General features: G+C 38.6%; 2 protein-coding genes and 1 long non-coding RNA gene across 8 annotated transcripts in view; 2 read left to right on the plus strand and 1 right to left on the minus strand.

Annotated features, from left to right (window-relative positions):
- Positions 1 to 9,138, plus strand: part of nkx2.2a (NK2 homeobox 2a) — a 16,223-nt gene extending 7,085 nt beyond the window's left edge. For 4 of the 5 annotated variants that reach the window (XM_035942119.2, XM_035942118.2, XM_055006252.1 and 1 more), the window contains one exon: positions 1 to 371. This exon is cut by the window's left edge. Coding sequence is in view for 1 of the 5 variants with exons in the window: in XM_035942120.2 (XP_035798013.1) it covers positions 7,783 to 7,973 (191 nt within the window). In the remaining 4 variants the exon portion in view is untranslated. Of the gene's footprint in view, positions 372 to 7,782 lie in introns of those variants that run through there. The other variant, XM_035942120.2, reaches the window with a different exon arrangement.
- A 3,302-nt stretch (positions 9,139 to 12,440) lies between these two features.
- On the minus strand, positions 12,441 to 21,432 carry LOC129347824 (uncharacterized). The gene is made up of 2 exons (XR_008600099.1): positions 20,851 to 21,432; positions 12,441 to 13,717 (listed from the first exon to the last, which is right to left on the minus strand). It is a non-coding gene; the product is annotated as an uncharacterized LOC129347824 (long non-coding RNA).
- A 1,350-nt stretch (positions 21,433 to 22,782) lies between these two features.
- Positions 22,783 to 24,644, plus strand: nkx2.4a (NK2 homeobox 4a). 2 transcript variants are annotated; one of them, XM_023286895.3, is made up of 2 exons: positions 22,783 to 23,335; positions 23,870 to 24,644. In XM_023286895.3, the coding sequence occupies exons 1-2, from the start codon at positions 22,966 to 22,968 to the stop codon at positions 24,559 to 24,561; spliced, it is 1,062 nt and encodes a 353-aa protein (XP_023142663.1). In that variant the 5' UTR covers positions 22,783 to 22,965; the 3' UTR covers positions 24,562 to 24,644. The 2 variants fall into 2 exon arrangements, with proteins under 2 accessions (XP_023142663.1, XP_023142664.1); XM_023286896.3 differs by having other exon boundaries at positions 23,897 to 24,644.
- The last annotated feature ends 1,454 nt before the right edge of the window (positions 24,645 to 26,098 follow it).

Raw genomic sequence — 26,098 nt, forward strand, 5'->3', positions numbered from 1 at the left:
GCAAAGAGAAAAAAAAATAAAACACAAAAACAAAAGACTTTTCATTTTTGCAGCTTGACTCATACATATACTACCATTTTTATTCGGGGCTCATGTGTGCGCCGTGTTTACATGTTTTCGTTAAGAGAACTGGGTCCAAACCTCTCCCTTATAGATTTTATTAAGAATGTCAATGCTCTTCTTGTGAATTTTTTTGTAAAGTATGTTGTGTGTTGGTTGTAGAGATGTTTTCCTCTTTTTTTTCCTTTTGTCCCTTCGTGTTATTATCAGCACGTACGAACCACTTTATAATTATAGAAATTTTAATTTCTTGCTTCTTTTATGGACCGAAAAAATATTTATGGCCATGAATAAACACTGGCAAGTTTTCAGCTTTTTTCCTTTGGTTTTTATTCCTTGTAAATATTTTGTGGCAAGTGTTTGCAACCTAGAGAACTTGCGGGAGCGTTGAGAGGAAAAAACGGGCTGTAGCTTATATATATATTTCCAAATGTCAAGAGAAATGAAGGAAGTGATTTTTTTGGCATTTTAAAAAAGCACTGCAGTGTCAAATTACACATGTAAAATACGATGTAGCCGCGCGGTGATGGCAAAAAATATCCTAATTTTTAAATAAGGATTTTTAAATAAAATGCTGTGTTTCTAAAATAAGGGTTTGGTTTATCTAAGTGTCCCATTCGATTTGAAAAGACATCGCTAAACATCAGAATGAAAGGCGAGGAACCAAATTGTGGCGCAGAATAGAGCTGACCATGGGAATAAATCTCCTGCGCACTTCACTCCTTTTCTTTCTAGGCAAATGTAATCCCGAGAATATTTCTCTGAGTCCGGACACCTCACTAATAAAGAGCCTAAAGTCACTTGTGAAATGGGACTAAAATCCACTCACTTAATATAAGTGGGCTTCTCAACATAAGAAGCTTTTGAGTCAAAAGCTCTCCTTTTTGTCAGCGTCCCCAACCACTCCCGGCCTCGGGTGTAAAGTGGTAGACGGTGGAGGAAAAACATTGTTTAATGCAATAAATGTTTTGTTATCTTGTTAAGCGCTAAACTGCAAATAGAAGCAGGAATAATCAATGACTCACCAGCCTTCTTTGTTTGACCGCGGCCAACGCTCAGCGAAAATACGCACGACTTACAGGGGCATTAAGCGCCCCAATAAAGTTATATTTTACACCATCATATAACGTGTTAGCAGTCACACCCTGCTTTACACTATTAGGAGCCTTGTGCTTTTAAGCAGGGACCAAAACAAGCACAAATGGCTCCCCAGTGATCCGCAGAGCGCACTGCGGATTATCTGACTCCACTCAATATCTTGGGTAAATATGATGACCTAGTAGAAAAATCTATGCATTTTGTTTGTCCCGGGACAAAAAAAAAAAAAAATCTCCCAGCAGATGTTGGAGTCGCCCCTATCATCACTGAACAAACAGCCAAATTGAGCAAATTTGCTAATTATTTACAGAATTGAGTCTCAGGGGGCTACTGCTTTTGTGGACGACACAGACTCAATTTGTCTCTGGTTTTGTGTTTCACCACTGGTTGAGCTTGTAGGTCAAATAAATGGGTAGCTTGATCATAGTTTTCCTTTTTAAAATTCTTTGTCGATTGATTAAAAAAAAGGATAAGTAAATAAAAATAGTAAAAAGAGTGAGGGATGATCAGCACTGATTATAGCGTGTCAGTAATCGCGTATGCCAAAATGATTATGGAAACCCGATGCGAGGGGAAAAATGATGCAGTGCGTGTTGTAGGAATTATAAAGTGAACCGATAAAAGGCGGTGATAAATGGCTGGCTGTGTGGAATTGGATTTTAGTGAGTTGCTGTCTTTAAAAACAAACCTAAATCCTGCAACATCATTTAAAAACTCCCAAGTCAAAGAAACTCGCTGACTTCTGGGTCAGATTTTGTCCATCTGATGAGGCGGTTCTGTGACTCCATCATTGCATAATACAGTACACAAGACAACACAAAGACAAAAGCCCAGGCCTGTTTTTTGCTGGATGTTAGAGGCGTGCATGTTAACGAGCAGCAGGAGTGGAGATACAGACAGTGAAGATAGACCGAGTTTCTTGGTGCTGTTCAGAGTCAGGGAGATGTATCCTTGGGCTTTTTGTGCTGCCTGTCACTTGGTGCCATTGTGATCTTTGCTGCACACGTTGCGTCCCATATGGACAGCTGGGCTCGGAAAAGGAGAAAAGGATCTCTTACAAACCCCAAATTGTATCAAGCTCTCAAATAAAGCATTGTTGTCTCTCAAAGAAAAACGAATTAAAAATTCGTGCTATATCTATTCTGGTCAAAAAAAAGAAGCCCATTCACCCATAACAGGGAGTCCTTCTTCCTTGATAGAGCTATGCCAACAACAGCCTTCTCATTTCTCTTTTCCCTCTATCCTCCCATTCTCCAAAGTCAAAGGCTGATTATTGTCTGTCCAAAAAAGTGACTCGTCACAGCGCAAAAACTATTTTTAATTCCAGACAGTGTTCTTCCTTGTTTGCTTTGAGTCCCGGCTGGTATGCGTGGGCCTATTTCTAAAATGGAAAAATATTTGACACTATTCCCCCCGATCATATTCCGTTTTAACGAGTTAAAGTGTAAAACTGTACCACTATAAATTATCAATTAAAGGTCGGGTTTCACAATTTTGGCTTTTACGCAAATATGCTGATAAGTTGCTTCCTAATGCGTGTTTCATTCTGGAAGCAATGGTAGAAATATACAAATAAAACAACTGAATAATGTGAGAAGTAAAAGCTAAAGCTTCCATTTGCATTTTAATTGTATTGTGAGTCTGGAAGATGCAGATGTTTTTCCATGGGAACAGAAACTGGGCAGACTGGCAGGTGTTTGGTGGACTGATGCGCCCAGATCTGGTGCGTTTGGAAAGACTGGAAATTTGCGCATGGACATATTTGTAAAAATCACATTTCATTCTGCATTTTATTAGCGGTTATGTATTTTATGTTTACACGGGAGCAACCAAATGTAGATTTAAAGATCACTGAGCCAGCTCACTTGCAAGTGTAGCTATTGCAAATTCGAACGCAGTAAAGGTCAACTCAAATAATTTCTTTACGCATCCAGACAAGCTCTGTTGTGTTTACCCCAAAGCTGAAGTCAAACCGAATTGTTAGCTGTGTAAAAAGAAAGAAAGAAAAAACAGCCTTCCTGGTAAACTTTTAGTGAGCAGTATTCGCTTTGCAAACCCCTTGTATTGTCATTAACGCACCAGAAAATTACACTACTCCACCAGCTCAGCAACAGGGTCAGATTTATCGGAAATTGCTTTTGGCTGCTTGAAGGGATAAAGCAGTGCGACATTAAAACAAGCATCTTGGCGTGCAGCATAGTTCAACCTGCGTGGATAACACCATTATATACCTTGGAATACAATACTTGAGGAAATATGCACTTGGGACACCGTGGATCTTCGTCATCCTGCCCATTTGAACCTCGACATGAATCATTTTTCTATCGTGCACATCGCCAAATAAACGAGGATTTCAAAGCTATAATAAGCGGTGCTTTTCATTTAAAGGAAGCTATCTGGGTTTTATTGCCTTAAAGGAGATCCAGATTAGATTCGCCACAGTGATGATATTAAAGGAGAGAGAGTGAGAGGCAGTGATGGAGGGGAGGGAGAGTGACGGGGAGGATTGTTGCGCAGGGCGGCCACGAGATGGAAGCAGAGGTCTTTAGTAGGCGTCATGCAGCTTTTTCACCTGCAAATGTCGTCCAACTTCATGCAATTCCATCACTGCAAATTGCTGCACCTAAATCACATCCCAACTACTGCAATGAACGTGATTTTCCCCCTCTTTAATGAACAGACATGCCAGCAAACTTGACAGTCGTTTAAGTACATGATTGTCGTTTATGACATTGTTATGGATCTTGAGAGCATAATCATAACGCTCTTCAAAACAAGCTAGACTTGACGCAAACAGTCCACAGGCAATTAATACAGTTTGTATTTCATACCCAGAGAAAGACAGACAGACAGAGAGAGAGGAGGGGGAGGAGGAGGAGGAGAGACTCTGGGTGTGTCCACGGTGTGGCGCAATTGGATAGGAGGACAAATATGGTGCAAATTAATTCACTTCAGTGAAAGTGAACAATAGAGGTGAAGTGAGGATTTCCAAAGAAAGTCTCAGTTGAATCAGTGACAATTACAACAATGAAAAGTGTGAGTCAAATGTCCTCAGCAATATAAGAAACTTGTCATTAATATTGGTATAGCAGAACTGATCAAAGAAAGCTGTTTCTACTGAAAACATGTCATATTTAACAAAAATGGGAACTACTACCTACTATAAAAAGCAGGTCCATGAGGTTGAAATGCTACTTAAAACCAGAATACAACATCAGGGGGTTAATAATCACGTTTACTATATAAAATCAACTCGCCAGTGTCATTTAAATGTCTCTCACGTCCTGCAGTTATATAGAGTTACTTTGCAGGCTGCAAAAAAAATGCCTGAGCACAATCATCTCCTCATGCAGAGAAGTATGCAAAACACTGCAAAATGGGTCAAATGACGTCAAAGTAAAAGGCTACCATCTTTACGCACCTGCTCAGTTCAGCATCAGTGAGCTTGCACCTGTAGGGGGCCTCATTGGGTTAGAAAGATGGAGCAGCAGGGGGTGGAGAGATGCTGAGCATGAGGGAAGAGGGCTGAGGGAGGAGGAAATAAATTTACAATCCGCAAGAGTTTATTTGTGTGCCAGTTTTGACTTTAGGAAGAAATCACCCAACATCACAGCAGACAGAGCAGAAACATTTCCACATGCTGACATAAGGAGTTCTGCTGTTTAGTCATTTTGGGAGAAGACAGACAGTGAGCACGGGAAAGTATCATAATCAGAACAGCTCCACAGTATTACCCAGCCTGCTTTCTAAATTGCTGGTGAGAGCAGCAGTGTGTGTGTGTTTGAGCAGGTGGGAAGGTGGACCAGTACAAATCCACACGGCAAATCTGCAAGTTTACTCAGTGGGACAGAGCGTCTACAGAGCATTGTTCACATCAACCTCCCATCTGCATGAGAAGAACCTGGCGAGGCGAGAGCTGACTAACAAACACACCAGTATCTGTGGTTTAACCAAGGAAGGAACAGAAGAGCTGGAGCCTGACTGCAGTTTTCTGTGGGGCTGAATGGGGGAAAAAAGGAGAAATCCCAGCGGCATCTTTGAGCAACTTCTGTCACGTTATGTTCATGTATAACATAAAATTAAAACAGAATATGAATACAGTAAAAGTAGATGCATGCCTGCAACAGCCTGTAATAAGTTGGTTTATTTCATGACAAATGAGGAGTTAAATTCATAAAATCTCTCTCAAATGAAGTCACTATTTGTAGAAGGCTTATTTAGTATGTTTAATTCATGGAATAATTGCTCAATAATAAACCAGTTTATTTGCTTTATTCTCATCTGATCTGTTTGTCTGTTAGAATCGTATACAACATTCCTTGATGTTCAATTGGCACTTGAATTTAAGCTGTATTCGTGTGAGAAATATGCTGGTAAACATGAAGACAACTAAAGATTACAAAGAACTTTGATACAGGAGTCTGTCAGAATTGCAAGTATAAGTTTGTGGTGTGATTATTTTAAACACACCATGCAGTATTGTAGCCCATATTTTACATCTGTGCATCATGATTCATTCCAATCATTTCCATAAATCCAACATATGAACATCATGACGGCCTTGTTTAAGTGGTTACACAGTCAGTTCTCCAGCTACTTACGCTGAGGTGTTATTACTCTTCTTTTCCTTATCAGCTCCACGCAATGCTCTTCTTTCACACGCATAAAACCACAGCTGAGATAAAATGCAGAACCTATTTGCTTAAGTGTTCTCGTCTCCACGTAAGGTCATTCCCATAAACTTCATTTGCCATGAGTGGAAGTAGGTGTAGCAGGTTTTCAGAGCAGAATTTTAGTTCCTTTCTTTTTGTTCCATCTGAGGTAGGTAATGCCAGCACAAGGCTGAGTAGCACAAACACAGTTAAAAATCTGTCGTGACATTTCTCTGACAGCTAAAATGCTTCAAGTGATATTCAGTCAGTGAATAAGATCTTATATGTGTAGCTGTTTCACACTGAAATAACTGGATGTGCATTCAGCTTCCATTCTCGCTTCCTTGCACAAGACAAAACACGCATCAGTGTTTTGCTGTGGGAGACGCTGATAGTGCAGTTCTTAAAATGTGGCTGAGTTTAAAGTGCTGCAGACGACCAGCATCCGGTTCAGAGTCAGCTTCATGAAAAAGAAGCGAGCGTCAGGGTTCTTGACTTTGCTGAATGTTAAGATTAGGGAAACAGCAGAGTCCGCAGAGACACGAGGAGACTGACAGGAGGATGTAGTAGATGCTCAGATAGAAAAGGTTGCTTTCTCCTTTCCTAAATTCTCACCCCATCTAATACACCATGATGCCATGTAAAAAAAAAAACAAATATGTAATGTGTGTGATGAATCAAATAAAAAACTGCAAAAAAACATTCTGGCTTTTTATTTTGGTCAAATCCAAAGAGTGGGTTTATGATCATAATAATCCAGTAATGAATGGATTACAGGTTTCACACACATTTATGTAAGATGTGTAAGATAGTGGATTTCATAACCCTGAGTAAAACATTTTTTCTTAAAACGTACCACAGTGTAGATCATAAACTCATATTTTAACAGTGCATATTTCATCTATTTCTCAGTGACAGTGACAAAGGAATGCCACAGCCAATTAAAACAGAAACAGGTTGTTGAGTGCTGTTAACAACTAAATGTGTCTCAAGCAGAACTATTTAATTCAGCTTTCTCCTGCTCTCTGGTGTGCAAACCCTGATACGTTACTGGAAATATAGATGTGTGTAAGCATTCGTCCATCGCTTTGAGGTGGTTTAATGTGTAAGGCAGGGAAAAAGTGGCTAAATATAGAGACCATTCATTGCTTTTATGCCATAACCTGGGAGATCAGCTGTGATTCTTCTTCTTCTCTTTTTGAAAAGTTGGTGAGAGTGTTTTATTCTAGTGGCAAAAGTGTTGCACAGTTCTCCCAAACCACCTGTTAAATGCAGCTTTAGAAGAAATGCTCATTTAAATCACAGCTATTAATTACGATATACTAAGTGGTTCTCATTTATTCATTTAAAATAAAGCAAACCCTTTCTAAGAGTTTCCAACTACAGAGTCTACAGTACGGACTTGTGCGTCAGTAACAGCAGGCTGAGTGTGTTTGCAATGCTGTCTTTTTACTGTATATTAAAACCAACATGTTCATTCACTGTTTTGTTCAATATAAAGTTTGTGTCAATTACGTTACTAAGCTGATTTTAGAACAAAGAGATTAAAATCACAGAACTTGTGTTTCAATCCCAATATGTGCACAAGATTGAAGATACTATGTTGATTCAACGATTTAATTTAACGTCAAGCAGATTCCACTCCTAAATTATGCAAGGAATCTGCAGAAAAGATGGCCAGCACACCTATGATAAATATGTGGTGTAGCATAACATTCAGGTCTCTAATTTTAAAAAAGAAATGATGAAGATGATATTGTTTATTGGCATCTGCAACTTTAAACCATCTTTTGCAGCTAAATTTAAACCCACAGTGCATGATAATTAATATTCAGAGCCAACTCAGCTCCAAGTCCTCTCTCTCTTACACCTCTGTGAGTTCTATTAAAAGTTGTGCTGCTGTGTTATGATATGCAAATTGCCATATGGTCTCATTTCCCTTTGTTTTCTCTTTCTCAATGTTCCATCTTAGGACTTGAATTGTCTTGTATAAAACCCACAGTCCGCTGCAGTCAGGTGGGCTGGATGGGGGACAGCGCCAGCAATCAGGTTCCCAGAGTTGAGTGTTTATGCCTTTCACTTAATGGATTGTCTCACCTTCTTCAGAGGATGAACATGAGGTGCTTGAGATGCCAGCACTGCAAATGGATCCTGGGGCTTTGAGCCCGATAACGACCAGCCATCATCTGTTTCAGACATGCTTCAATCAGCATGCGTGATGATCAAAGAGCAGCAATGTGGCAGCAATGTGTTTTACCAATTCAAATAGTCTAATTAACTTCCAATTTAAAGAGGATGTAAAATATGTGTAGCAAGTTGTTGCCTATCATGTGTTTGTGCACTTGTACATTGTGGTGAATTTCTAATGTGTTGCCGAAGATATCTGCACTGGATAGAAAGTGAATAAATAAAAGTTTCTCCATGATATCCCCCATTGTGAACTTTTCTGAATAGGTGCAGTATTTCACTAACACTGGCTTCATTGTGTCATGTATCACATTCAGTAATAATGCTCTTTATGATACATGAGACTGAAGCAATAACCTTCAACTTATTTATGCCTGGTGGACACATATCTTGCACTGATTATGTTTACATCCACACAAAAGCGACACAGCAGCACAAACAACCAGAGGGGGATCTTTGGCACGTGCATGTCTGTTACCTGTAAAACGCACATGCTCTAGGAGTAATGTGCCACGACAAACATCACTCTTAAACTACTTTAATGAAATGCATATCAGTTTAAATCTACTATTATTCATACTAATATTCATTGACTTTCATATCTTGACTCTCGTATCCCGGCTTGCAGTACGTGGGAGTCAGTTAGTCAGCTTCATCCACAGTCAGGTCAAAATTCAGCTCTGAGCTTTTTCATGTCACGTACATCAAAGCTCTGTTTTGTTGTCTCCAGTCACGATACACTAATTTTACACAAAATCTTTTTTTTTTTAAACAACACACCAGCCTCACTCAGTCTCCAGGCCCCTCAGATCCTCCTCTCCAGTCCTTTTCCCCCAGTTTAAATCCCACAGAGTGGTCGAGTATTTTCTATTGCTATCCAGACTGTCAAAATGTTTATTCTGAGCATTCAGGACTTCCCATGCTATTACCGATGTTACATTCCATCTTAAAACCAACTATTTCCCTTTTCAGTCTACACGAATGTAAATGTAAATACAGGATTTGTGTGTTTATGTACCTTTTGCTTCATTTATTTTATTTATTCATTTATATATTGATTTATTTGATGTATTAAAGGTTGTTTTGAATGATTATTGTTATGTAATTAAATGCTTTTTCAAAAAAATTATCTGTACAGCATTTCAAACTTTGTTGTTTTAAAGTGTGATTTATGAATAAATTAATTAGTTTTGTTACTTTAAATAAATGTTAGCTATACTTTTGTTTATATATTTGTATTTTGGGCATTTTGCAAAAGAATTATTATCTCACAACTTGTACCTCACAACACATTAATTTGTACAAATGAATACTGCATAATTAAATAATATAATTAACTACCCCATCTATTTATATAATAATATTTATGAACTAGTATAGTATTGGTAGTATAGAGCATATTTATAGACAATCTGCATATGTATTTATGCATGTTAAAAAATAAATATGCAGCACACTTTTATACAAGTATAAATACACTGGTAGTGTACTTAGAAATTTTTTTCGACTTTTATTTTGCTATATTTCACAGGAAAATACAACCCACCTCCTTACTCTATTTGCCTGTTGCCATTGTTAGTAGTTACTTAGCAGAATAAGATACAACATAGAATGCACATGCACTGCTAGAGTTTAAAATACTACAATAATACAATATATGCAATATTTAGCAAGATGCAAGAAAAATCTGCAGCATTCTTTCCAAGGATTGTCTTTCCTAGTGTGCATCAATTAGCATGCTTTTTATGTTGCCTAAATTGTATTATTACACTGTTTTATTACTGTCTTTACTTAAGTGCAGTATTTCAATATCCCCGAGTAAATAAAAGGTGGATTTTGTACCGTTGAGTCCTTTAAGTTCCACCCAGAAATACTCTGGTTCATCATGACAACTCATATATTTACTCCTCCTCAGTTACTTCAGGTGTGCCAATGTAAAAGAAAAGCAAACAATTCATGCTCAAGTTTAGTACTTCGGTGGACATCTGACATCAAGATGAATAACACAGGAGTTCCAGAGATTGTCACCATGTTAGAAAAACACAGATCTGAAAAGTGTAAGTTGGTTACTGTAGCACAGGAAGAATAGTGGTAAATATAGCAGCAGGATTGGCTGCATTTTTGTTTTCTGCGTGTAATATATGTAGCACATATGGTAGGAGGTGGAACCATTTCGCAAATCCTAAAGGCACGTTTAGTTTACGGCAAAAGCACATCCATGAGTGGATGAGAAATGAAGAGTCCCATTCCTCAGTCTCTAATGAGGTCTCTTGAGCAACACAAGCTGTAGACACATGGTCTGATCTATTACCTCTCCATGATATCGATGTCAACCAGTTAACTGCAGACATGGTGTAAAGATTTTTTCAGACATCTTCTCTACCATGAATAAATAAAGATATTTTCATGACAAGATGAGTGTAGTTGTTTTTTTTGTTGTTGTTGTTGTTGTAAGTGTGTTTGTATTGTTAGCATATGTGCACTGCTGCTGAATTCAGAAAAGCTACGATGGGCAAAACTGTACATGCATAGACATACATAACTAACTTAAATGTCAAAAGACTGTGCAAAAGAAGGAGTTTATTCTTACTGCTAAAATATACTTGCAAATTTGTGTCAGTTTTACTGACCAGGTTGTTACTGATGGTGTACTTTTATCTCTTTAGTTATAGTAATTGTGTTATTGTTCTGCACACAAGGGTGTGAAATAGAACCATATAAATGTTACATAAATTCAAAGGTAGTTCACAGATGTTCATGTTTGTTTTAATATAATAGTCAGGGACCCATATAAACACTTCAGCAGGGTTACTTGCAATAATTACTCCGACTGATCATTGAAAAATCCAACTAGAGTGTATGAGGCACAAAATCCTCAGACCTCCTCATATACAAAAAATATTCTAAAGTTTATCTCAAGTTTGTATGAGGCTTCAGCTGTGAACAGGCAGACTGAATAAATAGTTTCTTTTAATATACACAGTACATAATTTTTGCATTTATTGGTTGTTCCTGTATTATTTAAATCAATTTAACATACTGTCAGATGAGCTGCATGTTAGAAACTCTTCATGAGATGGACCTCAAACACAACAATAACAGAATGTTTTTAGAGTTCAGGGAAATATGTGTCAGTATTAATGACAATATGTGTAAGATTTAGTCAGGTGAGCACTGACAGACTGTGTAGAGCAGTGGTAGCCAACACGGTGCCCGCGGGCGCCTGGTTGCCCGCAGAGACCACGTGAGTTGCCCCCAACACATTCTAAAAATAACACTAGTCACCATGAAATTCCCTATAAAAAATTATAAAAAATTATAGTTGCTGTTATTTTTAAATCGGAAATACTTACATTAATGCAGATTTTAAATTACAACATTTATTATAATTTTTTTTTTTTTTTTTTTTTTTTTAACAACAAACTACCTTCTCCGAGTCAAAGTTCACTGCGCATGTCAAACCACCACGTGACTGTGCTGAAGCGTCCGGACGCAGACACTTCGGGAAGCTAGGTGTGGTTTTTACTCCCAAAACATGACAGAGAAGTGAAAGAGAAAAGACTATTTTCACGATGATTGGGAGGAAGAGTTCTTTTTTCACGACAGTGAAAGATAAATGTATGTGTCCTATTTGCGGGGCGACTATTGCGACGGCAAAGCGGCGCAATGTGGACAGACGCTACGTTAGCCGCTACAAAGCTTCCATGCTAACTTCCCAACATTCCTACATTACCACTGCAGCATTCACCAGCAGGACATATGTATGTACAAAAGTGGCCGGATTTGATCATGTGATGACTCCTGTCGTGAAGATCATAAATGGCTCCAAAGCCAAACAACCAGGACATTGAAGGTGCTGCTGGAGGAGCTGTCAGCTGAATATAGTGGCCTGTTACTACACACAGAAACCCCATGGATCAGCAGGGGACCAGTTTTGCAGCGTTTTTTGTCACTGTTGGCCGAAATCAAAGAGTTCATGCAGTCCAAAGGGGAAGACACCTTGCTGCTTGAGGACACTGAGTGGATTCTTGACCTTGCATTTTTAACAGACATCACTGGGAAACTGAACCATCTGAACTGTGAGCTGCAAGGTAAAGGTAAGACATGATAAGCTCTGCAATGCCAGGCTTCCCACTAACACACATTTACAGACAAAGAAAGAGGTAACATACGTTGTCATTCAAAACACCGTGCCATTACACAAAAATGTGAAAAATAATTTGTTGAAAACATGTAATGATTGGTGGTAGTTTGCACAAATGAAGCATGATTTGATGACAGTTAATGATTTCCTAAAAATGTTAGAATTGACAATTTGCACAGAAATGTAACTGGTGTGTTTTTGAACAAAATGCTGTAAATATGCTGATTCATACAAAACTGCCAAGAAAGATATTTACCAAAGTTCCAGAGATGGGATACCTCTGACTTTTAAATATTGGAACAGATTTCCATATGTGTGTGTGTGTGTGTGTGTGTGTGTGTGTGTGTGTGTGTGTGTGTGTGTGTGTGTGTGTTTCCTGCCGTCATTGTTGTTAATTAGTGTAAGGAATAATTAACATAAATGTGTTCAGACAGTCTTTTTACATATTATTTTCATTATTATTATTGTTTAAAGATGATGGCGTAAGTTTGCTATTGAGGAAGTTTGTATCAAACAAGGTGCCCTTCGTAGTACTCAGTACCCTTGAAGTTGCTCTCAGGTTCAAAAAGGTTGGTGACTCCTGGTGTAGAGTAACAGAAACCACTATCAGTGCTCTAGACGCAGCATTTTAGCGGTGACTCATGCACACCATTCACAGTACATTTGACAGTTGACTTTCTGACTTGTTTTAGCAGGAAAAGCACTGGCGTTACTAAAAACATTAACAATGGTAAGGTGACAGTGAGAGATCATACACAGTATAAGGACCCTGAAAATGAAGCATCGAATGTAGTTCAGACATTAATATTCACATCTGGGCTTTTCTTATTCCACCTTCAGAAAGGCCTGTTGTAAATTTCTGGAGCAACAAAAGAAATTGATTATACAACAAATCCATATGCAGACTAAGAAAATGGACATTGTTTTCTTCCAAACTATGAAATACTGAATGTGGTTATATTCCTAAGTGTACTTGCATAAATGGATGGATTATTGTTGTTACAGCAAAAGGTTACCATTGCCTTGATTTGCTGAAAAAAATTGAATTTAACCTATTTAACAAAGCTGAACCTGCTACTGTGAGAATAGATGATAATCTTTTCACAAAGTCCTTGCTATCTTATTGAAAATACACGATGCTGAAGTCTGTCTTTTTAAACAACTGGTCACGTCCATTACATTTACTTGGGCACTGCTGCCCAAGTCGCACTGCAAACAACAATAAATCAAATAAAAGCAGTGAGAGGTGAACAGTGGCAGACGGCTGAAGTGTGTTTTGTGTGTTTTCCTGTTGACTGAGCAGCAGCAGTGGTCCGAGTGGAGGAATCTTTTTATGGCTCCTGCACTCATGGCTGGAGGGAGGAGAGAGGAGGAACAGTCGGCACCGTTTTAGCACACAATTTCATGATGGTTTCAGAGAAGAGGCCAGCCAAGCATTTCAAGTGGCGGAGCAGCGAGAGGGCAGCATTGTAGAGGAGAGCAGGTAGTGTAATGATCAGGTAGACAAGATGACATCAAGCGTCCTCAGAGATGGTCAGGCACGGAGAGCTGACATCCTTCCAGACAAAAAGAACCACTGAAACAAGACGAGACAAAACCAACAAACAAGAGAGCCATTAGCCGCGGGAAGACTTGTTATTATTGTACAGCAGCACAAAGTCAGACACTCGGTGCAACGCAGGCAGCAACGCACACAGAGAGACTCACACTGTGGATTAATCATGTCAATCTATGTGGAATATATTTCAAAATTTGCATTTCTGTGCAGTCCATGACGAGATTACAATCATATTTCAGAAACACTTCTGTTGATATTGAGAATTGCGGGATGTGTAAAAGTGAACAAGTCATACAATAAATAATAAAACACCTCCTCTTGCAAATACTGTATCATCATAAGTCGAGCGGTGAGTAATAAATTATCACAGTGTATGTGCATGTTGAATATAGCTGTGTAGCTCCAACATTAGTTCTTGACCATACAAGTAATTTCAAGTTAGTTATTATTTGTGTTCTAGTAAAAATATTTTATGATGCAATATACTATTAAATATGCAGCCAAGGTTCAGACTGTGTCATAATCTTTATATTCCACAGTATATAATGATCTTATGTTGACAAAGAAAATTATCCTGCACTTATACAGTTTATTAATAGCTACATGATGATCATGAAGGAGGCAGTAAGGATTAAAATGGGTAACAAGTTGGGATATTTTGTCATCACTAACTTCAACACTAAACATAGACTTTGTCCTCCACAAGTCAGTTCTAGCATAATTATTTTATACTTTCCCCTTTATGCTAAGCTATATGATGCTATTCTTTTGCGTTTATCAAACATATCATTTTCACCTGGTGGGATAGTTGACCTGCTAAAAGTCATTCTCCTGTCATTTACAGACAAACCTGTGAGCTAAATCCCTCTCGAGTGCTATGAGGCAAACAGTACGCTGTGTGTAGGCACTCATCAAAATAAAAAAATAGAAAGAAAAATATGCTGCAGAAAATGTGACTTGATAGGGGGAAAAAAGTGCACTGATGTAATTTTATTTTTAAAGTAACACTTATATAATATATGGTGTTTATGTTCATCAGCTATTAATAAAGACAGATTATGCACACAATATGACAAACTCAAAAAGTAGGTTGATTCATAGCAATCTGACTTATGTTTCAGGTGATAATTCACAAGGTCGTGTTGCTCATTGCTCATTTTCAAGTTTTGATATCACTGAAGCCACCATTATTTTGTGTCAGTTTAATACTAGTCTTTTGCTTGAACACACCGGTGTCACTCACTACATTAGCATCTAATTTAATCCAGTTTTAGTACTCCATTCAGTCAAAATAAAAATCTCAGGACAGTGTGCTCCTTTGATACCATGTTGTTGCTGTTATATTTTCTTGCTGTAGTTCCCCCAATGGCCACTGAAGAACTACTGGAAGATTAGAAGGTATGTGTTGCTTTTAGGCGTTATTGTTAGAGGAAGTAGTATAATCTGAAGGTTACGATTCCGCTTTGTATTTCCATTCTATTAAGACCATTTTACACAAGGTTGCTTTAGCTATGACATCCAGCAGCAGCAGTAATAGGAGATATGGCTGGTTTTTACTATAACCTGTCCTTGCCAGTAGCTGAAGACTGTTATATGAACTTGTAATTAAGTTACTGCTGCTAAAAGACTGTTTGATGGTTAGTGGAGCAGTCATTTGACTGAAAGATTGTTCATTTTGTTCTGTTTTGCTCTGAAAATTCATCATGGGAAAAGCAAATATCCCCACGTGCAAGGCACTAAAAAGCAAAAGGTTTGCCTTCTTTTATAAGATATGTGTTGTTCTGAATGAGGTTTTATGGCATCAAAATTATTTTTCAATTGCAATTCATATATATAAATATAAATAATGCCTTTATTTTTGATTTATTTTTTGTGTTTGTTTACTTTTTGAAAAATGAACAAGAAAAAAAATTGGTTGATGGTTCAAAATAACTGCATTGCCAATGTAAAAATAATGCTGGTTTTCAAATTACAATTTGAAAAAGCTCATATAAATATATGTCTATTTTAAGAAGGGAAACAGGGAAAGATGAATTAAGGCCATATACAGACTCTTTTGTAATTTAGGCAACAAAAATAATTAGGGATTACACAAACAAAAACAATTTGTAAAGGATATCCTGCTGAAATTGTGTTGCATACTTATACAGGACTGTCATTTTACAGTCAAGTGACAGTGATTATGTGCACACATTTAATTAATAATACAATAAATATGTCTAATATGTGTCATTTTATTTCATAGTTCTGCAGGTAATGTTCTACTTTCAGAAATTTAACTGGCACTCTCCTTCTACATGCATCAGCTGATTTAGACAGTGTCAGCGTCTGACAAGAAAATGAGTAGAAATGAACATTTTAATGCCGTCACCCTATGCAGTGAAAATGGGCTCTGACTTTATATTTTAAATTGCAGCATGTGGTGCATTCTTGTATCCGTCAGGATCAATACATTCAGAATTTAAAGTAGTTTTGTGGTGTGTTTATGTGGATTCATCTAAATAATGGTAGGCTATCAGGTGGCCTACTGGATAAAAGCATCCCAAAGTGGGGACAAACAGACAGGTAAAAATACCGCGCTGATGTGCAGCTCCTGCTCGCATTTCCATTGTTGAGTTGTGAGGCCATTAAAAAAGTTTCTTTCTCCACACACAGCACTCAAAGTGCTTTGAAACTTTTGATTAGAAGATGCATCTCTTGACTGTTAGCATGAAAACAAGCCGAATAAATGAATTCCTGGCAGAAATGGACATCAGGAAACACTCGACACAGATTGCAGCTATTTGCATGCATTTCAGGTGTAAAACCATGTTTGATTATTATTATTATTTCTTTTGTCACACATGATAGTTTGGGGCATTTAGAGGAAGAATGATGTCAGGCTATACTGCTTCTACAGCATCACAATTTAGATTTCCTGGCAAAACTAATGGAATTGATTTTATGCAACACGACCTCCCTAAGAGCTAAAAAGTATGCACTTTTTTGCGATTCGATTAGTAAAGTGTGCCCTAATTAAAGCAATACATCACTGTATCTCTGCACAACACCTTGTTTCAATAAAAACAGCTTTTGCAAATTTTGTTTTAAAAAAAAAAAAATATGGGAGAATACAGTACTGCAAACTGTCTTTTGTCAGTACACAACAAAAATCTGCTCATAATATCAAGATAACTGCAAGTACTCTAAGTATGCTTTCTACAGTGAAGTGAACTAAATGCTGTTACGTAAAAAAGACAAAACATTTACAAAAAAAAAAAAAAAAAAGCTCCACTTCACAAATTTAAAATATCATTTCAGGACATGAAACAGAGGGGCTGCACAGTGGCGTAGTGGTTAGCACTTTCGCCTTGCAGCAAGAAGGTCCCTGGTTCGCGTCCCGGCTTTCCCGGGATCTTTCTGCATGGAGTTTGCATGTTCTCCCTGTGCATGCGTGGGTTCTCTCCGGGTACTCCGGCTTCCTCCCACAGTCCAAAAATATGCTGAGGTTAATTGATTATTCTAAATTGCCCGTAGGTGTGAATGTGTGAGTGCTTGTTTGTCTTTGTATGTGGCCCTGCGACAGACTGGCGACCTGTCTAGGGTGTCCCCTGCCTTCGCCCGAGTCAGCTGGGATAGGCTCCAGCCCCCCCCGCGACCCTAGTGAGGAATAAGCGGTGTATAGATAATGGATGGATGGATGGATGGACATGAAACAGACTTCATCTTACCACAACAATTACATGCAAGGGCAAACAGGCACAAGAGAAAGATTGGCAGACACATTTTGCCATATGAGTAACTGGGTGACAAAGCTAGAGTGAGCCATGTTTGAGTCACAACCAGACTCTCCAACAGCTTTGTTTACCTGCCCTTACTGCTGCCACAATTAATGCAGCAGAGAAGTGGGCAAACCAGGTACCCTTGGAACCAAGCACACAGTCCAAGTACACTATCTGCTTTGTTCTGCCATGGATTTGGTAATCTGCATTGATCTGCTGCTGTGTTTTTTTTAATTGTTGTTACAAAAGAGAGCAGCTATGCTAAAATATTGCCACTCAAAACAATGCAGAGGACAGGCACTCACAAAACCCCGAGGACCTAAAATTTCAGGGAGCTAAATCTGTTTCAAATGTGGAAAGGTGGAATTTGTTGACTTTTTTTTTCGTTTTTTTGTTGTAGTTCTTTCAAATCGCCAACAAAATGAGAAACTACAGACAGAATTTAAAATATTATTTATGAGTATTTGTTTATAGCCATTTGTTCATTTATTTTAAGCAAAAAAAAAAAGTGATCTATTAACCTAATCTGACCAACGATTCTCATACTTGGAGATCATCAACTTCACAGCTATGGTTTGAAGAAACTTAATGGAAGTTTAGGTGTCATTTATATGTCTTAAAAATTAGAATCACAGTCAACATACTGGAATCTGATAAGCCTAATGTCTGTACATTTTATTGCAAATGATTTTATTTTCCTCATCTTGTGTTTGAAGTGCAGAGATCATTAGTGGCATGTGGTCATATCATTTGTAAAACAAGAAAAAAAATCACCAATGGAAAAATAAATCATCTGCACATTTTGTGTTTTAAAAAGCTAAACACTATCAATTTACACATTTTTGATGTTAATTTCCCATCAGGGTACTGATGTTTTCAAACTGATATCATTTAAGTTCTATAATATTTGTAGTTCTTATATTGTGCCAAGAAAGACTAAACAACTGTTTACTTGGAAATAGTGTGACAGAGTTTGTCTTTTTCTCTGATTGTGTCTGCTTTATTCCTTAATTTGAAAGCTGAAAGAACATTGTTTCTTTCAGGAAACACAGACACAGTTTAACACAATTTAATAACTTGACACTGATTACTTTCAATTGTTAATATCCTTGTATTGTGTAGCAAAACGCTGGTTATGTCTGAGGAAAAAAAATCTGCCAGAAACATATCTAGTTATGCCACAGGCCTCTTCCAAACCTCCAGTACAGTTCCCACCTTCTGATTATAATCTTAACTGTAACTTAATCCACTAAATGAATTACTGCATCTTGATTCTGTAAGAATAACTTCTACACTCTAATCCTATTACAATACGTTGAATTCTTCTGCTCTCCATTTTCCCCCGCTGTCAGATTATGGTCAGCATCCCATTAGAGCCCATATTCTGTTTTTTGCGCCCTATTAGCATCATTTCGTCCATCAAGCGACATTAATTGTGAATGAATGCGAACTCCTGCAGAAGAATACGGTCTTCAAGAGGTCTGTCACATACTTTCTCCACTTGGGAGGACCTTTAACCTACTTAGCTGAGGAACCGCACCGTTTCAAGTAGTGCAGCTGAAAGATATGCACCTGCCTGCTTTTTACTCTCACACTGCTCGGCGATTTAAGAGGAGAGAAAGTATTTGATCTAAATGGTACTACACTGACTGCAGGTGTGGAATTTCCTCCACAAATTTCCACACCAATTCAGCCTCTGGGCCGGCCACGATACAGATGTGCTTTAAATCTTAAGTTTTAGAGGAAAGAAATTAACTCATTTGTGATGTTGTGAGACTGGTGATTTTATTGTTTGTATTAGAAGTTACAGTGAGGTTTCGTTTCTGTGCCACAGAATAACAGATGCGCTTATTTTATTTCGTGCGTAATAACGCACCAATAAATGTATAAATACTCTGAAAGGACAGATGTACAGAGCCAAAGAAATCTTTCCCTTAATCTTAAACTTCTGTAACTATTAAATCGCCCATTATTTGATTTTAAAAACGTAAGCGTGGAAAATACTTAGATTTTTCTGTCGCCAGACAAACAAATTGCAATGTGAGAATCTACTTACGTTTGGATACTTTTTAAAAATTGATTATATTTATATTTTGTCTTAAATTCTTAAATTTAAAAATAAAAATGTCCGTCTAAAAGAAAGCATTTTCGTGCGTAATCACGCTTTATATACCCTAGCCACACAGAAATGTATCGTTTTTAAAGTGACTGCAGTTTAATCAATACGGGCATTTCTATTTGAAGTAGAGTTAGAACGATGTACTAATAACAAATCCCTTGAAATTTAGGTGCACTGAGAGGCCCAAGACAAAGAAAAGGCATGGTCACTAGTCGTGCGTAAATTACGCACGGAAAATTCTAACCGGATAGATGTATCCCACAGCTTGGACATATTTATCATAGCAGCTTCCACGTCTTAAAAGCCATCCAGCAGACAAAGAAAGACGAGAAAACTGGAAACCATTTTCAGTATTGGGTGTTTGTTTAAATTTCGCTCACAAGATATTATAGAAAGAAAGGAAGTTAAAAGTTAAGTTAAAGATTTAAGGGCTGCAAGCCTAAAAAAATCCTCGTGTTTTGTGCACTCTGTGCTCGGCCGGTGCGTGGTTGAGGTGGCAGGTCAGGACCCGGGCCCTTCAGCCATCTCTCCACATCTCTCAGGGTATTGAACTAGCAACACGAGATGGAGAAAAGCACTTCAGTGACCAGGCGCTTAGGTCCATCTGCTGTGCTGAAATGAGGGGGGTGATGGTATCGGGAAAAGGTTGTCTGTAGGATATAAACTACATTAAATGGGTTGTTATTGGTTTCTGGTTAACAGCATTTAAACGGTCCTATAAACGCTGACACGTATAGAGAAAATTGGTTAAAATGTCCTTACAGAAAGTCGGTGCCGTTTATTTGGACACGGCGATTTTCTGCCAGTGAGTTGTGCCACAAATACGCACAGTATAAGAGAATACATTATAACTGATTCCAAGCATAACCGGCCATAGACTAATGGGACACTCGTCATTTTTGCAGACATCTGCTTGTCTGTAAGCAATACACTAATTGTAGAAGCTTGTTAAATATTCTCCAGTTATTGAGAAAGTTCAACAATTTCAGGAAACAGAAGTCGAATTTTTTTAAGCGGTCACGAAGGAAACTAGAACACCGTATCGTGCCACAGTTTGGGAATAAAATGCGTTTTTCTTCGCCATGCTATCACCGAGAAAGTGCCCTTCCTTGGGGGTCAGTGCAGGCTAATTTAAATGAATATATCGTATGATATTCGCCAGAATGCACCGTATGCACCTGTAAATGCGCAGCAACACAATCCATCCAGTAATTATTACATAACGTTTTTAAATCATTTTCTCTCTAAAAGTCTTAGATCTGTGAACCAACCTTGGCCGGGCCTTCTTCACATTTCCTTGGCGCGTCCGTTTATCCGCCTCCCGATGCCTTGGCCACATCATATTCCCTGGATGTAAAAGTTAACTTAGATTGACAACTACATTAATGTGGACTATAAGCTCTCATAAGCGTTGCATGCAGCCAACCAGCTCCAGATTTTTATGGGATCCTAATGTGGAGGGTTTGTGGACCAGGGTCCTGCTCTCTGACTCAGTAATCCACAAGGTTGAGAGGTTTGCCTCATTTACATAATGTTAGAGGTCTGGGCCGAGGCCTACCTTTCTTTTCTACTTGAAAAGACACCATGCAGTTGTTCCCAAAAGAGTGGAAAAGGCGCACAGACGTCTGGACAAGTATAGGGATATTTTTCAGGTAGGAATTATTGCTTTTAAATAAGGGTTGGTTTAGTCATCTTGGACGCTTCAATAGAAGATTTTAAGAGAGACTTTTCGGTTTACACCTGTCAGATTTCTTGTGCAGGAATAGTTTTAGGATTTTTTTGTTTTTCTTTTTTGTCTTCAGTGTCTTTCTGACAACTCCAGCTGACTTTGGAACACGCACGTACTGGGTTTTTTTTTTGTCTGCAACAATAAACTCCAACCACTTCACACTAAATCCGCTGCAGAGTCCGGGCATCTGAGGGGACAGAAAGAAAGAAAGAAAGAAAGAAAGAGAAAGAAAGAAAGAAAGGAAAAGAGAAAGAAAGAAATTCGGCTCCTGAAATATGCGTAAGAACAATGATTTATTACAATCAGGCTATCAACTTAACCGGAGATTGATGTTCTTGATATGTCGCTATAATTGATGGCTGACCATGTCACATCTTCATTTGCTCAATTAGGGTAGGTAGCACACTTGCTGCCATGCCATGCTAAATTACATTAGTGGCTTCATGCAGACGAGTGCTTCCTTCCTCCAATAAAGGAAGATAGAAACACATTTCACGTCTGGAAAATAACCTCCGAGCTGAACACCTGCTCCCGATTATTGTCAGCAGAAAAGCATAAATCAGAAAAAAAAATATCACTGTTATGAATATATGAGCAGCATAGTGTCCAAACTATAGGCTCGATGGTGCGTTATAGGACACAGGGACCCATGTTAGAACCTAATGGGAAGATTTAATAACCGCTGGTCATTATTGCCATTTGTAGGAGCCCGTCTCTTTTCTCTTTTGACCCCTTTGTTGTGTCGCTCTTCCTCTTATTCTTCCCCTGGCGCCAGTCAGTTTGCTCAGAGATTACAATGTCAAGTCAAGACTGCAAAGTGTCATGAATGCATGTTGGCCAGACTGAAGAGTCTGAGGATTACAATACTGTCTCCACAGTGCACCAAGTCTAATGATTAAGGAAATATAGGTGTCATATAAATTAATTTCTGCTGGTTTAGTTGTAAATTATTAGGAGTCAGGAGAGCTGCATGGCAAATATAATCTATAAATCCTGTGCCTCCCATTTTCCCTGGATGTTGACATACTCACAATTTGGATCCCTAGTGCCGCTCCCTTTCTGCATTTTGCCATTTTGAGCTTATTTGGACTTGTCCCTCTCTGGTGGGGTAAAATGATGCTTAAGAAGCATAAATGAGCTGGTCATACAACTTCATTGTGCCTCTTTGATGATACTCGGTGGCCCTTATGTCTGTTCAAAGTGCTCTCAAAGTTTCTAGAAAGAGTGGAATTCCCTCCTGACGCAAAATAGTCATATGCGGTCAGATCAGCTGATGCGCACAACACAATGAGCTATTCTCACCTGTATATACATAAAAAAGACAGAAACATAAATATATGGGGTGTTTTTTTATTCGTGTAAACAAGTTAATATAAAGCAAAGTGTGTTTTCATGAATTATTTCCCTAAAATGTCAATGACTATTGTTTGCTGCTTTAGGAGTTTTGCTCCGCCCCCTGTGTTTGTCGTAAACCTGGCTCCTGGCTCCAATAAACCCGGGCTAAGAGCGCCCTGGGCTCGCCTCCTTCTCCAAGGCGATCAATAGGATCTCAGGCGCACTACAAGCACTCTCTTACGTAGACATCCACCAAGGAGAGAGCCGATACAACAACACGGTTGATCTGCTCAAACACAAAAATCTACCTGCTTTCTGAATCATGTCGTTGAGCCCAAAGCACACAACGCCTTTTTCAGTGACAGATATTTTGAGTCCAATCGAGGAGACCTACAAGAAGTTTAGTGGCATGGACGGCGCAGGGAACCTAACCTCTCCACTGGGAGCCTACCGACAGCCTCAGGTGTCTCAGACCGGCATGCAACAGCACTCCATGGGCCATAACGCCACCGTGGCCACCACTTACCACATGCCGCACACCGTCTCCCAGTTCTCCCACAGCGCAATGGGGGGATACTGCAATGGAAGCATTGGCAACATGGGAGACCTTCCGTCGTACCAGGAAAGCATGCGGAATAGTGCAGCAGCAACAGGGTGGTACAGCGCCAACCCAGACCCAAGATACTCCACAAGTAAGTTCGTTTCTCCTTTTATGCACACTTTCACCACTTCTTATTTTCTTCGTGCAAACATAAACGAATTTGAGCAATGACAGCGGGAAACGCACGACTAAGTGTGTGCCGTTTATTTTGAAATAATTTAATTTATGTAAGGGGGCTAAAGATATAAAGTTCGTGCAAGAATTTACACAATTTTACGAAATCTTTAATTTAGAATAACTGTTTTTGGCAATTAAACTGAAAAGGAGATCATTCTTTCAAGTCTGGCTAGAGTTTTTATTTTATTTTTGGCAGCTATTTAAAAGTAACCTTCCATTATTATTATTATTATTATTATTATTATTATTATTATTATTATTATTATTATTATTATTATTATTATTATTATTATTAATAAATATGTTTTATGTTGATGCTTATCAACTTCATTCTAACTTCAGTAAATAACGCATTTAACAGCCAGTAATCAATCAAGACTAGTTCAGGCGAAATAGTGTTCTCCTCTTCTGTTTATTGAACGCACGCATATGTATGTATATTTTTAAGTTTCTAGATTCATGGGACCTTCCACAGGTATGAACATGACCGGCATGGGGAGTCTCACAGGAATGGCGGACGCCACCAAAGCCATGCCAGTTCTGCACGCTGCGCCCAGACGGAAACGGCGCGTCCTGTTCTCGCAGGCTCAGGTTTACGAGCTCGAGAGGAGGTTTAAGCAGCAGAAATACCTGTCGGCGCCTGAGAGGGAGCACCTGGCCAGCATGATCCACCTGACGCCGACCCAGGTGAAGATCTGGTTTCAGAACCACCGGTACAAGATGAAGCGCCAGGCCAAGGACAAGGCAGCGCAACAGCTGCAGCAGCAGCAGCAACAGGACGGTAACCTGTGCCAACAGCAGGCGCAGTCCCCGAGGCGCGTAGCCGTGCCTGTTCTGGTGAAGGACGGTAAACCGTGCCAGAACGGCTCGAATACGCCGACGCCGAACCAGCAACAGGTACAACAGAATCAACAACAAAGCCAACAACAGAACGGAGCCGGAGTCGTGCTCGCATCCTCGACCGGCAGCCTCAGCCAGCATCAAAGCCAGCAGCAGGTGAACGCTTTGGAGCTGGAAGAGATGTCGCCCAGCCCCCCCTCACTGCACAGCCAGCTCAACATGGCCCAGATAGACACATCTGCTGTAGATTACACCAGTAACATGGTCAGCTCAAACCTCCTCTACGGCAGAACGTGGTAGGACCTAATACAGTACTGTCACTTTCCACTTTTTCTATGTGAACCTGCGGATGAGCCCATGCAAAAGCAGCAAAAGCACACCATTGAGATATATATATATATATATATATATATATATATATATATATATATATATATATATATATATATATGTTATGCTGAGGGCTGAAAAAGGAGGCCCTTTGGTGTGGTAGGGGACAAGGCGCACAGAAGCGCACCAGCTGATCAGGGCACATTTTCTTGACATCTCTGACAGGGGAGTCTATTTTTGAACATTACAGAAATGGCCGCCCTTGAAAGCAATTATGTCGTTTCTGGACCTTTTGTAATCCATGTTTTGGACCTTCCTCATTATGTTTTAAACGTAGTCTATGTTGTTGAAACAAAAAGGAATGCTGCTTCACTTGAGTTCGGACTGGGGGAAAAGGTGGGATCAGGTTTGAAGTACTAAGCCACCAATCCTTATCTGCGGTGATAACCTGGTATTTTATCATATTAATATTGTAAACTAATGTATTCATTTAGACTTATTGAATAAAGTAGGGACTTGTATATTTGGCTAACACACAAGAATGCGTTTAACTGTATAATAATCGTTATTGCGTCCACCTTTATGTTTTCTTTATTCTTTTGTAAGTTAAAAAGGAACAAATGCGTGATGGCTGCTGTACATGTTTCAAAACCAAGTGAACGTTAACAATAAATAACTTGAAGTGTGAGAGCTATTCGTGGACAAGTAATTTTTTTAAAAGGGATCTGTTTTGGAGTGCATTTTCATTATGTTGTGATTGAGACCAAATTGAGCTGGAAAGCAAGGTCGATGAGGGAGCCAGCATTGTTCAGGTGACATTTTGGAGGACTGCCTTTCATGGGAGATTTCTGCAAGACTCTAAGACCCGGCATCAGCCTTTGACAAATCATTTACATTTTCCAGCAGTTTCAGTATTGGCATTAATTAATCAGTGCATTGTTGCATTATTATATTATTAAATATTTCTTTCTTTCTTTTAAAAAGGCTCTTCAATCATATGAATCTTGCTCTGTTTTTGCCGCAATGTAATTGGTCGATTTTATTGTAAACGCGAGCTTCTATAAAATAACTAGTAATTATAATAATAAGAACGAATACATTATCTAACGGAATGGAATACGTGCCCTGTAATGTTATTATTATTATTGAAGATAAGCACATTATTATTCTTATTCTTATTCTTGTTCTTATTCTTATTCTTATTCTTATTCTTATTCTTATTCTTATTCTTATTCTTATTCTTATTCTTATTCTTCTTCTTCTTCTTCTTCTTCTTATTATTATTATTATTATGCACAGCCTTCACTTAAAAAGTTCGAATACAATCAATACAAGTAATACAAATGATTGATTTCCCCTTGTTTTACACTTATTTAAAACTTTTAATCCGAATTTCTTTCATTTAAATTTTATTTTACTAAAATTTAATGTCAAAGTCAATGAAGCTCTACTGCAATCAGTTAATTGCTTAGGTGAGTTCATATTTAGAAAGAGCTCTGACCATGTT

This window comes from Amphiprion ocellaris, chromosome 20 (genome assembly GCF_022539595.1).
Source record: "Amphiprion ocellaris isolate individual 3 ecotype Okinawa chromosome 20, ASM2253959v1, whole genome shotgun sequence".
Classification (NCBI taxonomy): domain Eukaryota; kingdom Metazoa; phylum Chordata; class Actinopteri; family Pomacentridae; genus Amphiprion; species Amphiprion ocellaris.